At 40.5% G+C, this 16,096-nt stretch overlaps 1 protein-coding gene across 4 annotated transcripts; it reads left to right on the forward strand.

The window, feature by feature from the left end:
• Positions 1-844: 844 nt before the first annotated feature.
• Positions 845-15,783, forward strand: LOC147573076 (transport and Golgi organization protein 1 homolog). Of its 4 annotated transcripts, none has more exons than XM_086692846.1 (13): positions 849-1,350; positions 4,277-4,408; positions 8,000-8,021; positions 8,964-9,052; positions 9,289-9,366; positions 10,371-10,443; positions 10,608-10,746; positions 12,462-12,563; positions 13,233-13,293; positions 13,401-13,436; positions 13,519-13,586; positions 13,710-13,804; positions 14,803-15,782. In XM_086692846.1, exons 1-13 carry the CDS (start codon positions 1,288-1,290, stop codon positions 15,021-15,023), a joined length of 1,179 nt encoding a protein of 392 aa, XP_086548972.1. In that variant the 5' UTR covers positions 849-1,287; the 3' UTR covers positions 15,024-15,782. The 4 variants fall into 4 exon arrangements, 3 of the variants coding, with proteins under 3 accessions (XP_086548973.1, XP_086548972.1, XP_086548974.1); XR_015245694.1 differs by having other exon boundaries at positions 853-1,350; positions 13,710-14,490; positions 14,803-14,882; XM_086692847.1 differs by lacking the exon at positions 13,401-13,436 and having other exon boundaries at positions 845-1,350; positions 14,803-15,783.
• Positions 15,784-16,096: the final 313 nt, after the last annotated feature.

Genomic DNA, 16,096 nt, shown 5'->3' on the forward strand with positions numbered 1-16,096 from the left:
AATAAGCCAATTTTTTTTTTAACTGGTAACATAACTGGCAGTTTTATTTTTAAGATTAAACTATTCATATGAGCTTCTTATATAGTTTGGATATTAACCCTTTCTTGGATATGGGCTGCAAATATATTCTTGCATTCTGTAGGTTGCTTTTTTATTTTGTTGATGGTTTCCTTCCCTTTCCTTTCCTGTGCTTTTTAGTTTCATGTGGTCCCAATTGTTCATTTTTGCTTTTGTTGCTTATGCTTTTGGTGCCAAATTTCCTCTTTCATTTTTTCTAGAAGTGCGATGGTTTCAGTATTACATTTAAGTCTTTAAGCCATTTTAAGTAGATTTTTGTGTATCGTGTAAGGGAAGGGTTCACTTTCATTCTTTTGCACATGGATATACAGGTTTCCCAACAGTATCTATTGAAGAGATAGATTGTCTCATATCCACCCATCTCTGGGGGTCACCTCTGGGGAGTCCCCTCTGTGGCAGCTCATTTCTGAGGTTCATAGACACCCACACTCACAGGGAAATAAACAGACACCACAAGCACAGAATCACACCAGCCTCACCTGGGAACTCAGGTATGAGGCTTACAGACAGACCCACACACAGACCCACACTGCAGACATGGCCAACGACACCCTGAGGAAAACACACACACACACACGCACACACGCACACACGCACACACAGATGCAATCAGGAAGACCCAAAGGGGCAGCAAATTCACATGCGTAACTAGTATACACACATACAAAACCCAGATAGACATAGACACTCCCATATGGACACACATGTCCCCGAAAACGTACATAATGGGCAGGGGCTTTTGAAAAATGCGGTCACGCAGGGTGTCCATTGTGATCTATCAGGGGCTCAGGCCTCTGATTGGTGGAGAGAGGATATACAGCATCCGGATTGCTATGACAACGCTCAAACAGGTGAAGACCTGGAGGGAGAGGGATCTTTCTCTGCTCCATCTTTGCCTGACAGTTTACTTAACCGGCTACTTGTGTCCTTCTCACCTAGTGATTTACTGATCTGTTGACCTACTAACCTTTCTAACCCTCCTCCCTCCCCTCTTGTACTTGATCATTCCTGGTACTGTCCCTGACTCCCTTCTACTCCTGACACACCCCTCTCCCCAATCCCACCCCTATTTAAATCCCACCCCAACCTCAGTTACCACTCCGCCCCCTTTCCCACCCCCTCCTTTCCCCTCCCACCACCACCTCCTCTCCACCTCCATTTGCACCTCCTCTCTGGCGCCCCAGCTCCCCCTGAAAGGACTAGGACATAATGGTTCAGAAGTTGTTTTTCTGTATCCTCTTACTTGGGTATCCCGGTTACCCAAACACTAATGTGAGTACACATCCTACATCAGCGGTTTCTTCCTTATTTATTTATTTATTTATCCAGACTGTGGTTAAAAAACAGCTTTTCCATAGAATCCTTGATGAGAACTCGGTTCTTTCTGAAAACCGAGGACCTCAGGGCCAAGGTTTCTCGACCAGCTTGTTCTGGCCACAACTGTCCACATCAAGCTGTGGATCCTGTCTGGGCCACTTGGTACAAAAACAGTAGCATCGACAGGATGGAAACCTGAGCTTCATAGTGTCAAGAAAGAAGGACCTGTGAAGATACTAAAAGCCACTGAGATCTTTGTCTTAAATAAGGGGCCTGTATGATGTTTGAATTATACCTCATTAAAACTGTTTCTAAAAATGTCAGAAACATTTAATAGGCACTATTTAATAGTATTTCATAGTATTAGACTGGCTCCCGGAAGTGCTGTCAAGATCCTGCTCCAAGCTTTGTAAGTTTACAGTCCATCTTATATGTAGTTTGTTTTCCTATCAGCGCATTGTTCATATTTGTGCAGTTTGGTAGCCCTGGGAACAGTGGTATCTGAAGCATTGGTGTTGGTACTAGAGAGTTAAAAAGTGAAATGTCTTTTGTGCTCTGTGCTTTCTGGTTTGTTTGCTTTTAGGATCTTGTGAATCAGCCCTCTCCCTCTGGTCTTGGGGGCTGCTGCCAAGAATTGTGTGTCCAAACAGGTTGATTAGAAGCTCAACATCAATGAAGTGGCCTCACCCTGCTTGGACATTTATAATAGGAAAATCACTATGAGTGATGTGATCAGGAAGTGAATGAATTCTTGTCCTTTCTTTAGCCAAATATGTGCAGAGGGTCGATTTACTCAAACCCAAAAAGGTCTCGAATGTCCTTACGATTGTCCAACTATAAAGAAATACTTGGTTCCCAGTGTGAATGTTTCATTCTATCATTAAAAAGAAAAACCTGTACTCCCAGGAGCCTGAGACAGAGAGACAGGGAACACCCATAGAGAGAAGTAGATTTCTTTAGATTAGCATGCACCAGATTCTTAGAGAGGGATCTACAAAGTCCCAAGTCAGGAACAACCTAAATTGAGACAATCCTCCTACATGAATACCTCCAGTCAAAACAGAATCTATTCTATTTCTTTTGAGTCTATGAAGGAGGAAATTTCTTGGTTCTGTTTATTGGAAATTCCCCCCTCTACCTAGAATGCATCTCACAGATCAGTTCAGCTCTCTCTCCCTCCCTCATCTCTGAATTCATCCATAAACTAACTTGTCTTGCATTTCCCACCTCCACCTAGTCATGGCCATTGTCTGTGAGAACCTGGCGTTATTGACCCCATTGGATCTAATCTAGTTAAGATTAACTACTGATAACAGCTTCCATATAGCTGCCAGAGGTATCAAGAGTGCCCAGGACTTAGAATGTTTACCATTCGTGTCAAGATGGCCTCTGTCTTTGGTGTGTTTGATCCCCATGATCAATCATTGAGCGGACAGCTCCTGCTTTCTTTTAGACAGTGGCCACTCAAAGACAGCGTACATTTCCCACCAGCACACATTTTAGTGACCTCAGTTCTGAGAGCTGAAGATACAAATGGTACACATTTTGGAGGCTGCTTTCTAGAGAGATTTATTGGCACAAAATTAAAGTTTGGTATGTGAATTAGTATGAATTGCGTTGTATTGAGTATATTTCTCCTAAAATACTGGTAAGCCTAGTTTTAGTAAAATGATATGTGTTCTGTTGTTTTGGTGACCATATTCAGGACTTTTGTATTCTTTTAGAAAGTAATTTTCATAGTAGCTATTGATTGATTTAGGTTCAACACTATGAAATAGGAACTTGACTTTATTGTATTGGCTATTTGGAGATGTGTGTTCAAATAACTTAAAATCTCATAGATTTCATCAAAATAGACAAGATCACCTGATTATGCAAATCTTTATTTACTTCAGAAATCTGACAACCTGAGCTGTGATTCAGATTCAAAGTAAACCTTGAAAGTAAAATCTCATGAGGCACCTGGATAGCTCAGTTAAGCATCTAACTCTTGATTCTGGCTCAGGTCATGATCTCATAGTTTGTGAGTTTGAGTCCAGCATCAGGCTGTGTGCTAACACCGTGGAGACTGCTTTGGATTCTCTGCCTCCCTCTCTCTCTGTGCCTCCCCCACTCTTTTTCTCTTTCAAAAATAAACATTAGAAAAAAGAAAACCTCCATGTTTTTAGAAACTAAACAGTAATGTAGAATTTATTTTTGCTGGAATAATCCCATATTATTATAATAACAGCTTCCCATCTCTCTCAGTCATATCCATATCTGTAAACATCTGGCTCTATAACAATTTCATTTGAACCTCTAGCACATTTTCATTGTTACTTCCTCCCATCCTTCTACAAACTTTGGTGTATTTTTGGAAATGTTCCAAAGTATTTTATCCAGGTACTTCATGAATGTACAACAGAAGTCATTTACTTCTTGTCTACTAAAAGTTTGCATTTATTTTTTTTATTTTGTTTTTTTTTCAATTTTAAGTTGACTGATAAATTCTTAAGTTCTGCTAACTATTTAAAAATTGTTCCAGTGTGTTTGTCAGCACTATAGAATTTCTAAGATGGCCTATTAGATTTTCCCAACAGCTGCAGTGTGGTATAACTTATGTATAATAACAAGACCTTTGTAAAGATTACAGTTTGTTGGTATGTGATATAGGTAAGAAGCAATGAAGCCATCGCCATAGTAAGTAAACACAGTCATCACTCCCACAAGTTTGCCCCTGCTCCTTTGTAAGCCTTGTGTCCGCCCTGTCCTTCATGAGGAGGCATTTGAGAGATGTGCTTATAACCTCCTGGAGGCTGGTTGAAGGTTTATAAAGATGATTCTTTGTAACAGATATTATAAATGTCTTTGATATTCCTCATTGTCTCAAATATTATTTCAGCTTGTCCATATTTTGGCTGGCCATTTCCCTTTTGGCTCTCGTGTATTTGGGATTCTGTGGAAGCTTACCATTATTACTGCCACCCTTGCAATTTGTGCATGTCTGGTTTACCTCTGGAGAGTTGTCCTTGCAGTGAGTATACTAAAGTACCTTATAGATAGGCTTGTAATCATAAGTAAGCAGAATTTTTTTTTTTTTTTGGTAAGCACAAATTTTTAACTAGACCTTTTGTATGCATTCAGTACTTCAAATTTCCCTTTAAGCACTGCGTTCATTGCAGCCACAAATTGTAATAATTCCAATGTTCATTATCATGTAGATGGAAATATTTTTAAAATTCTGTGAATTGTCTTCTTTAACCCACTTCTTTTACAATATCTCTATTCTGTCTCTATTCTCTATCTTCTATTAGAATATCTCTAATTTTTTTTTGTAGTTTTCCACCTGTCTTTCTGTTATTGATGTCTAGCTTGCATTTGTGTTCTGAGAACATATTGTCTATGATTTTGTTGACTTTAAGTTAAGATGTATTTTCTGACCCTGAATATGGTCCATGTCAGTGAATGTTCTATGTGAGTTTGAGAAGAATGTGTAGTTGTCTATTGTTGAAGTGTTCTACAGTTGGTAATGCCATCCAGGTGATTGATGATGCAGTTCAGTCCAACTGTGTTCTTAAATTTGAATGTCTGTGTGCTCAACCTGTCAATGACTGATAGAGGGTATTGAATTCTTTCAGCCATAATAATGTGTATGTCTGTTTCTCCTAGCAGTTGTGTCAGTTTTTGCCTCATGTATTTTGACACTCTGTTGTTAATGCATGCACATTAAGGATTATGTTTCTCTGGAGAATTAAGCCTTTATTATTGACCTCAGTATGTCCGATAATTTTCCTTACTTTGTAGAATGTTTTGAAAGATAATTTCAGTGGCCACAGAATTCTCGGTGATGGGTTCTTTTCTTTTAACACTATAAACATTTCATTCTTCTTGATTGCATGGTTTCTGAATTCTGAGTATTTTTTTTTCCTGGTTCCTCTTGGGTACGGTGTTATTTCTCCCTTCTCCCTGTAACTCCAGCCCTCAACACTTCCCCTTACCTTCTTCCAAATTGTTTGTTTTCAGTTTTCTGTTGATTGAATAGTATATGTCTAGGGGTAGTTTTTTGTTGTAGTTGTTGTGGTGGTGTTTTTTTTGGGGGGGGGTATTTATCCTGCTTGGAATTCTTTTAGTTTCCTGGATCTGTGGTTTGCGACTATCATTAATTTTGGAAAATTCTCATGGTCATGTTCACTTCAAATGTGTCTTCTTTTCACTTCTTCGCCAGGTATTCCCATTCTGTGTATGTTACACCTTTTGTAATTGTCCCACTGGTCTTGGATGTTCTGTGTTGTGTTTTTAATTATTTTCTTTGTGTTTCTGTTTCAGATGTTTCTACTCGATATTTCCTTCTGCTTGTTGAGTCTTTCCTCAGCTATGTTGTGTGTGTTAATATATCCATAAAGGCATTTCTTATTTCTGTTATGGTGTTTTTGATTTCTAGAACCAAAATCTCTTGGATCCTAGAGTTATCATCTCTGTGCTCACACTCACCACCTCTTCTTGCATACTTACCACTTTTCCCATTAGAGTTATTCTCCTATTAATCAGAGCAGTTTTAAATTCCCAGCCTGATCATCCCAACATCTCTGCCTTGGGAAATATGAGTCTAATGCTTGCATTCTGTGTTCAAAATATGTGGCTTTTCCTTTTAGGGTACCTTGTAAGTGTTTTTGGGAGCTGGGAGTCACATCCTTGTTTAAAGAAACTGAGGTGAATAGGCCTTGAGTGTGAAGTTTTGTCTTCACCTGGCTAGGTTTTAGGCTGAGTTTACTCCCCTGTGAGACAGGAAGGAGGAAGAGCACTGTAGTTGAGTATTTCCCTTCATCTGCATTGCTTGTGTTTAGGAAAACCCCCATTAGGTTTTGGAGAAATAGTTTCTCTTGAGGGCAGGCCTTCTAAGGAAGAACAGAATACCATGAGTTTATGTCTAAATGGCTGTTTTTCCTCTTTTCCTGCCAATTTAGAAATCTTTCCCCTCATAAGGAAAATATAAATATGATGTATTTGTAAGTCCATCTCTCTTTCCATTTCCCCTGCTTAGGAAAGGAAACATGTGATGTTAAAGGACTATCCATGGTTTTCTATTTGCCCTCCATAGATACACTTTCCTATAACAACATTATTATGACTTGCTTTTTGATAACACATTGGTATTCCAATATCCTGGCAAGATGTAGGGGCTAGCTTCAGCCCCATTTAAAACTTTTGAGTAGGGATATGCATTCTAGGAGTCAGGAAAATGTGTCTTTACCTTTTGTTAAAGTAGAGTCTGGCCTAGATTTTACTGAGCTATAATTCACCAGGGGATGACTCGGGTCTGGGTGTTATTGGATCCCCAAGACCAGGTTCTTGAGTCTCAGTGTCCTAGGAATGAACACTGAACTCAAGGGAAACAAAGCATGTAGAGTTTATTAGAGATAGCTCGTATACAATGGAGCCAACCAGAAAGAGGCATATCGCTCCCTAAAGGGGTAGTGTGCCAGGCTTATAGAGGCACTTTTCCAGAGTGACGGGCTGGGAGTGGGGAAGCATCCTTTAGTCCCACAGTCATTATCTTGTGGCTGTTACTTTTCAGTGGACACAAGACCATCACAGGATGGTTTTCCATGGTTGACATTCTTTTAGGGCTCCTAGAAAACAGAAATACTTGTGCAGTCAGGCTTTAAATTATTACTTCTAATTTTGCCCAGACAACCATTACTCCCTAATACCTGTGATCTCTCTTTTGTTCACGTTTCCAGAAGGAGGTATGGAAGCTTTTCACCCTTGCCTCAGACCACTGCCTCTACACGAGTGAAGTTCCTTTTGTTTCTCTTATACCTTCTTACGGGGAACACTTTTTCCTTTTTTTTTTTTTTTTTGAAATGTTAGCCATCTTTTCTTTTGTTGCCTGTGTTTTTCTCTAGTCATGTTCCATTCTCTTTCTCATTTGATGACTTTTTTTTTCGGAAGACCCTCTGTTTTTAGTGATCTAGGAAAATCATAGCACCTGACATGTTGTAATTGTTTATTGATTCAGAGAGCAGCCAACTCTACCATTTCAGAAAGCTTTCTAGAGAATGAAAGAGGCATATCTTACTACAAAGGTTTTCCTTTTCTTTCCTCTTCCCTTCCTTCCTCCTTCGTTTCCCCTCCCTTCCCTCCCCTCCATCTCCTCCCCCCTCCCCCGTGGGTCTCTTTCTTTATTTCTCTCTCCCTTTCTCTCTCTCTCTTTCTTTCTTTTGGACTTTCAAATGATCCTAGGTTCTGGATTTCAGTGTGGATATTGGGTTTGACTACATGAGAAAAAAATCAGACAAATATTTTATTTATATATTTTTAAAACTGTCTGCATTATGCACTGACAAAATTGAATACGTTGATGTTTATGGAATGGAATGTACATCTATCTTTTAGTGAAAATACACCATGAATCTTTATGCTTTTATCAGAAATGGTTTATAAAGAATCATGAACTAAACATGAAATTCTAATTTTTCCGTATATTTAATATTATGAATTCATTATGCTGAACAAAATGATCATTGTAATTTCATTGCTTTACATTTAATATTTTATCAGAAAGAATACATTTTTACTAATAATATGTTTGACCTCAAACTTATTTTGTTTCTTCCTCTCTCAGATAGAGCCTCAAGTATATCAAGGTAAGATTTAAGGTTTTAGTATTCTTTGTAAGTTTTTTTCAGTACTGGTGTTTGATGTGGGTTTTAATTTTTTAACTAGGGATAAATATGGTGACTTCTGATGTCTAATTGACTTGTTAACTCTTGAAAATCTTTCTCTTCCCTGTTTGGAGGCTAAGTAACAATGTGGAGGGATTTGGCATCTCTTAAGAGACCAGGGGAGGAAAACATCATAGGAGGAAGGAGAACAGGATGAGGGTAATTTTGCATAGGAATGGTTAGGAAACAAGTGATGATATGAGTCTGAGGTTTGCAGTGAGTACTTTGCCATGACATGGCTCTTGGTGAAATGTGAAGATGAGAAAACCCTCTTTGATTCTATCAAGTGGCCTAAGCTTAGAGAAGAAGCCAGATATTGCCAGGCAGGGTGTGTGTCACAAGAGAGGTTTGAACCATGGTTTTGAGTCTGAGGTGGAGGGAGCCATTCATGCCAGGGGAGAATGAGAAGTGAACGTAATGCAAATGGGGGTAATGTATTCTGCATGGGCCCTATAGACTGTGGTGATTCTGTGGCACTGTGTGTTGAGAGCCAGGGTGGCTACCTGACACTTAGTAAGCCCTCAAAGGCTGGTGCTCATCACTGTGAATGCAGCAGTGGTCGCGGTGAGAAGAGCGAACTCAGGGCATGAGAGCTCTCACACTGGGCCACTAGAAGAGAAGTTTGCACTTTGAGCTTGTTAGAGGAGTCAGGGTTCTAGAGCTTACACGTATAGTGATCTCAGTGAAATAAGGTTCCTTGGGTTTAAAATGCTACTAAAACTTGCTTTCTTCAGGCACAATAAGAAAGCAAAAAAGTTAGTTACACCCACGTGTCAGATAATGTGTCTCTGCTGCTAATACAGTGGGATTATTCGATGTCACCAGTTTGGTAACAACCTTAGAAATTGTTTTATCTCTTTTTAGTTAATTTACAGCAAATAACTGAAAAGATCAATACAGTGAAGAAAGAAAACAGAGAGCTGGCTGAAGCAATATCCATTTGGGAACCGAAGGTAGTATTGCCCTTTCAAATATTTTTTTTGTGATTTTATTTCAGTTATTTCACCTCTGGTAGTTCATCCTACTGACCTAGTTCATGTGTTGTAGAAACACTCCCAATTCATGACAAGCTTCACAAATGTAAAGAACTACCTCTATATTTGTGAAAGGAATCACACATTAGAGACAGGTTTATCTACCTGATGCTATTTTTGAATTCTGATTCCTTTTTCATATGTTTTATATATAGATCAATGAATCAAAGATACGTCTTCAAGAAGCTGAGAGAAGAAGTAACATTCACTCCGCTGAAGCTCTTAAATTGAAAGTAAGAATCCCATGGGGATTCTGAGCCACCGGGCTCAGTCAGTTGAGAATCCGACTTTGGCTCAGGTCATGATCTCACAGTTCGTGAGTTTGAGCCCTGTGTCGGGCTCTGTGCTGACAGCTCGGAGCCTTGAGCCTGCTTCTGTGTGTGTGTGTGTGTCTCCCTCTCTCTGCCCCTTCCCTGCTCATGTTCTGTCTCTTTCTGTCTCTCAAAGATGAATAAACGTTAACAAAGAAAAATAAAAATAAAAAAAAAGAAAGTAAGAATCCCTTCTTTGCCTGGATTGCATTCTAAAAACACAAGTAAAATAATGAATTATTATTACTCATTCAACATGTTTTGTTGAAGGAGCACATCAAAAAATGTTGAGCACTTTACTTAAAATTTAAATGACACCCTTCAAAGTGCACTTGCTACCTTGCAATCAGAGAGAGAGAGGAATGTCAAGAAATCGGAAGTGATGAGTTGGCTGCTGAGTTTTACTGTAACTTGGCTTTGGAGGCTTTTTGTTCATTGGGTGAGGTGAGCACAGCATATTCTTTTGCTGTTTACCACAGTAGAGAGTGGGCCTCTGGGAGCCAAACCTCCATCCTCACAAGGACCTGGAATTTCACTTAGGACCACCCTGAGGAGTTTTGCTATTTCAAGGACTAGCAAGTGTCTTTTATTTTCATAGCTGGGTAATTACCACCTCATTCAGCCCTGCCCTCCCAACATATGGAGAAAATCCCCCAAGACAGTTGAGAGATGAAGGGCAATAGCCAAATCGTATACTGCCCTCCTCCCTTAATGCTGAACAATGTTCAGTGTGAATATTCCCCTAAGAAAGCCATTTGTGAGCTCTTTGACTTGAACTATATTCTATGTTCTTTGCCTTCTCATTGTTATATTTATGCTTTGGGATCTTTCTTTGTTGCCATGCATAGTCCTGCTGTGTTAGGTACACTCACAATGTTATGCGGTCATTATTTCTTGAATGTCTTTTTTTCATATCTGTCTTAAAGTCACAAGATGCAAACGGTCAATTTGAGGATCCAGAACTGAGAGCCGTGATGTCCAATAACTGTGAACTGGAAGGTATGTTGTCTGTTGGGGAGAAATGCCCATGTGGTGGCAATGAGTTTGCTTTGGGAAGGGAAGGAATAGCTTCCTGCCTTCGTGGTACTTGCCCTTTTCCTGTCACCCCAAAACCAAGTCTCATGTCATGTGCACACACAAAAATAAAATTCATTTTTTGACAGAAAGTAAAAAGGCCCTGGAGGACAAGTGTAATGCATTGAGGTCTGTGAAAGCAGTCAAGGAAGCCAAAGTCAGACAGTTGAAGGAGAAAGCAGGCATCCTTGAAGAATTCTATGAAGAAAGAAAAGTGGCTATAGAAAAGTGAGATGTTCATGTGATAAGAGTCCCAAGTAGTATTGTATGAAGGCACGTGGTGGCCAATATAGGTAAATGTATTTCTTTTAGAATTGGATCCAGAGTATTTTTGCCAAATGCATTCAGTAGAATTGTGCCTGCCCTTCCTACCTTGCTTTCTGTAACCTGCATTTTCCTTTCTGTCCTTAGTGCTTGCCACACGTTGTTGTGTCATGTACCTAGGGTGGAAGAGGGAAGGCATTAATCACATTGATACCTGGATTCCCTCTGGATCCATTTACATTGTCCTATAGGTTTCAATCCCATCACATTGTCCTATCAGCCGGGAATTAGGTCATCTTTGTTCAGCACCAGACTTGGGTCAAAAATATCTATGGGAAAAATGGAATTATCTTGCTGTAGAAACAATGGACAGTGGTTTGGGATGCCATCAGTACTGGATCCCTTCATCCAGTCTGCAAGTGAGATTTGCAGGAAATGTGTCTCATGGGTTCATTACAAATTTGGTGCACCACTCACATGTTTCCTCTTTTGTCCAGTATTTTCTTTTGTTCTCAGGAGGAGATCAGGGACCTTAAAGTCCCTCATTCACATTGAAAAGTAAACTCTTCCTTCTCTTCCCTGAGACTCAGCTTTGTGTTAGTCCTTCCCACACATGGGGTGGGGGCTTCTCTGTCTCACTTACATCTTGTTTTTGTTACTTTGTAAGCTCTGACCACCTCTCTATCTTTACCCCCTTACAACAGAGCCACTACATTACAGCCACAGACCAGAAAGCATTTGCTGAAGGACTGCCTGAGAGGCCAGAAGGAAATGCATGTGTCTTTCTCTGTCTAGTGCTTTTGCTCAGTTTCTAAGAGTCTTTCAGTTTTGCATGTGATTCTTGAGTATATCCAGTGCCAAATTGAAACCCTTTAAAGCAACACCATGAACTAAGTAGTCTGAGGGCAGCACAGCAAACCAGACTTCTGAAGCATTGCCTTTTGCTGCCTTCACTATCAATAAACTCAGTCTTGTTAAAGACTGGATTGACTCCATGAAGTTGATAGTTTTCCATCTGAAATCTATTTCCTGGAGATAACAGCCTGACTGTGGGACAGTTCACATCATGTTATATTTCAGTAGATATTGCCACTCTAAGATTGGCCTTTTCCTCCACCAGGATCTTTGAAGGAAGAGGCAGGGGTTACACTCCTGTAACTCCTGTGTGGGAGTGATTTGCAATGCTGGTGAAACCATGTCCTGGAAGGCTATCTTTCATACTGAGTGTCTGTGTCCGGGTACAACTTTTGGACTGAGACTCAGTGCGTTGCCCCATGGAGGTATATAAGGCAATGATGATCCCCTGCTTCATCCTAATGGGTATAGCTGGTCAGGCATAGTTTTTCACGTTGAACTGAAATGAGCCTTCACCATCTCGAACAAAAGACCAACTCTAGGAAGGCACAAAGTACAATGTTATTTGATGACTTTATGATGCAGTAGAAGCAGAGACCTCGAAAGACCGCTCTGATTGCAGGTGACTTGGCAGCAGACAGAGGTTGATTTTTCTTTAACCTTAAATGGGGTCTTCATTTCTCTGATTGTGTTGTCAGTCTGTGCATCTATGGGAGGACAGTGTAGGGATATTTGAATCTAGGCCTTCAAGAGAGCTGGGAAGTTAAAAGGCAGAATTTCTGGACCTTGGCTCCTGGACTATGTATATATCTTTCTCATCCTAGAAAGCTGGTTACGATGAACTGTGAACTAGCTGCAGTGAAGAATCAGATGGCAACTGCAGAAGAAAATATGAAAATAGCTACAGAGGAAATACACAAGTACAAGTGAGTTCAGATACTAATTAGCAGAGGCTCATGAAACCCCTGTTCATTTCTTAGTTTGAACCTTGGTACAATGGATGGACTCCATTAACGTAGTATACAAACGCAAATTCAGAGGACATATCTATAGGGAATTAACAGATAAAAAAAGATAACTATTAGAAAGAATAAAACAATTAAGTTACTAAACATTTCCACATCTCCAGTGCTGACCTGACCATGTGGAAACTTCATCCATGCCAATATTCCTGAGGGGTGGTGTCAAATGCCATAATCTATAGGAAAGCAGTTTGTTATAGGATGAAATCATACCCATCAACATGGTAGTGCCATTTGATGGCCTTGGTCGTTGCAACCCTGGGAAACATGGTGAGTACAAAGTTAAAGGAGAATAGAGCTTTATGATGAAAGGCACTTGTCATATGATGAAAGATTGAAAATGGGAAGGAATTCAACAAACTCTGAACCCTGTAGGCAGGGAATAATGAGTAAGGAAAGGATGGAACAATCACTTTGGTCCTACTGTACATTTATAATTATGTGAAAAGTGTTTCCTGTGTAAGGATAAATTGTATTAGGAGACAGATATGAAGTTGATGGGAACATGGGCAGATGATTTAAAATCCTGTGCAATATTAGGCCTTATTTGACGAACGCAATTGTAACTCACAGGCAACAAATTGAACAAAGACGAGAACAGCTGCAACAGGCAGAGCTCACCTTCAGACACCAGGTAACTTGAGTTCTGCCTGACGTATTAAACCCTTAGCACCTCATGCTGGCGAGTGTAGTGGCCCTTGGAATCCCTAAACACGGGCTTTTCGTTGTTGGCTTTTTCAGATCGCAGTTTATGAGAAGAATGCTCAGCACAACTGGGTAAGTGTTTTCTTTTTTCCTCCTCTGTCTCTTTGGTGCACAGTCTGGCATGACTGAAGGTGGATGTGCTTTTCTCCCCCAGATCAAGACTCAGATCGGGGAGAGGGCGATGGCAGAGGAGAGGAGGGAGGCGGCCCACTTGAAACACAGGTGGGTGATCTTGACATGTGTTTTTAATGGTGTGTCGAGGGATGACACTTGTGCTGTTTAGTGTCTTGTAGAGGACGTGGTGTTGCAACTCTTATGGAAGTCCATTCTTTTCCTGTATCCAAGACTGGACATGATGGAAGGAAAGAGGCTGCTTGAGGGATACATGAGGCAGAAACCAATGCCTGGAAGACCACAGACCCAGAACCCTCCAAGGAGAGGTAAGGAGCACATGGTTATTGGCAGCAACCTAATTTCTTCTGTGTAGCCTGTTCCTGGGGCCTGGAAAGAATCGCAAGCACTAAGGACATCAAGTTGTCTGAAGGGGTGATAGGAGGGTGCCCCAGGCAGTGGGGCACTTGTCCCTGTGACTTGTGGAGCTTATGCCCCTCCCCCAACTGCAGACCCTCCCACCTCCTCCAGCATCCCCTAACTAAAGAGATGAGTCTGGAGAGGTGACATGCCATCATGTCACATGGCACATGGGCCTCATCCTTCTTCCTACCTTGACTCAATTTTATTTTAGTTTTGGGGGGGAGAAGGTCATTTATTTACTATTTTTTATGTTCCTTTATTTTTGCGTTGTTTTTTCTGAACCATATTCCTACATTCCTAAGTTCAGGTTCCATATAGCTTAGTCCCCTGATGCTATCAGTGCAAGTCTGAAGCTTCAGTGCTAAATTCCCACAGTTTTACTTTTCTCATTAGTATAATATCAGTCAAGTATATTTCTATTCAGAAATAGTTACATAATACCTGCTCACATGTGGAAGGCAGCTTATAGATAAGCTGGAAGATTGAACAATTCGCCTGGAGCCAGAAGAAACACACCCATGCTCTTCTGTGGAGGGTTTTTGATGTTATCCCAATCAGTGCTCTCATTTTTATTCTTATCTGTAATGAGATGGTGAGTTATTACCCCTAATGTACATTGAGAAATGGCTATTTTGGTGACGCTTTCCAGATTTCTATTTGAACTGACCTGTTGCAAGTTATTTGACTAATTATGAAGAACACGAACCAGGGCCCTATGGTTTCTTCATTAACAAGATGGGATGGATCTCCACTTATCTTTGGGGTCACCTAAGGCTTGTGGGTTACTCTCTGCCTCTCCTCATGGTATGAAGTGTGGGGAAAAGTTTAAGATGTCACAAAATGTGGTGTTTGTTTGAATTCTGCACAGCCTATTAAAACCGGAATAAACCTCCATCCCTTCTAGAGCCTTTAGCCGATCCAGAAGCTGGTGTTACTCCCATAAGTCACAACAACAAACACTCTACCAAAAATGCAGAAGAGGACAAGGTAAATGCTGGGGCCATTTTCAGTTGTAAGTCTGTCGGGAAACCCGCTTTTGCAGTACAGCATGCTGTGGCCTCTTCCCTGTTTTGTGTGTTGTGTGATATGTCTGCCTGTTTCTGTTTTCCAAATGCACAGCCTTAACCCAAGAGTCTACAGGCTCCTCTCTTTGCAGCCTGTCATCGTTTTCTGGAACGGTTAGTAGCCAAAGGAACTTAGAGGTTGAGGGACCTATGGCTTTTCTCATGTATTCTGGAGATAACCCCAGGAAGATACACTGCACTCCATACTAAAGTCTCTAGGCTTGTTGACTACTACTATACCGCCTCTCTGTGGGATCAGTGTTGTTGTTGTTTTCCTCTTTCTGGTCATGTGATTAACATGTTAAAGCTATTTGTTAATTGGAAATGTGGAAAGACTTCCCTCTATCTTTACATTGTGTGCCTTGTACAACTTAGAATGCACAAACACATTGTCATAACTCACCACCTTCACCACCTTCACGTCTTTGTTGGTAAATGAACTGTTGGGAATCCTTTAAAATGTATCTTAGGTAAAAATATTCTGAACACGAGGTCCTTCAGTTGTGTTCATATGAGCAGGTTCTGTTTGTCTCCAATCAATGTTAGAGCTGATACCATCGCTTATGACACATCCATGGAAATTTATACCAAAATCAAAACACCTTTGCATTAATTCTGTTACAGGAATTTCAACCTCTTTTTTTCCATAGGGTATATATTACTCTGTGTCTTGTACTGTGCTCAAAATCAGAATTCCTTATGAATTCAGGTAAACACATGTGGGCTTAGTAGTTATTGATAAGTAATATGTTCCTCACAGCAAACACTTTCTCAGTTCCCCTGCAAGACTCCAGGCATCCCCAACTCCCCAGTGGTCTTGTGGGTTTTGACAGCAATTCCCATTCCTGGCAGGGCCCACAGCCTGGGCAGGGAGCTTGAGGACAACATGAGATCTGCAAAGAACTGCTTCATGGATGCAAGCACAGTGTACAATGCAGTCATCATCTCCAAAATGTCAACTTTACCGCAGTGCACATAGTTCATAATCTAAATACAGTTTGTTGTTTCCCTGGGGTTTCTGAAAGGTCTGGACACGTATGAAAGAATGTGCTGGAGATTTGGGAAATTAAACTTGGTCTTAGGAAATGCCTAAGTTTGTGTGTCTCAGTGAGACTAAAGGTGATGACAGGTTGT

Source organism: Puma concolor, chromosome E3, assembly GCF_028749965.1.
Source record: "Puma concolor isolate L17-30 chromosome E3, mPumCon1.1.hap2, whole genome shotgun sequence".
Taxonomy (NCBI): Eukaryota; Metazoa; Chordata; class Mammalia; order Carnivora; family Felidae; genus Puma; species Puma concolor.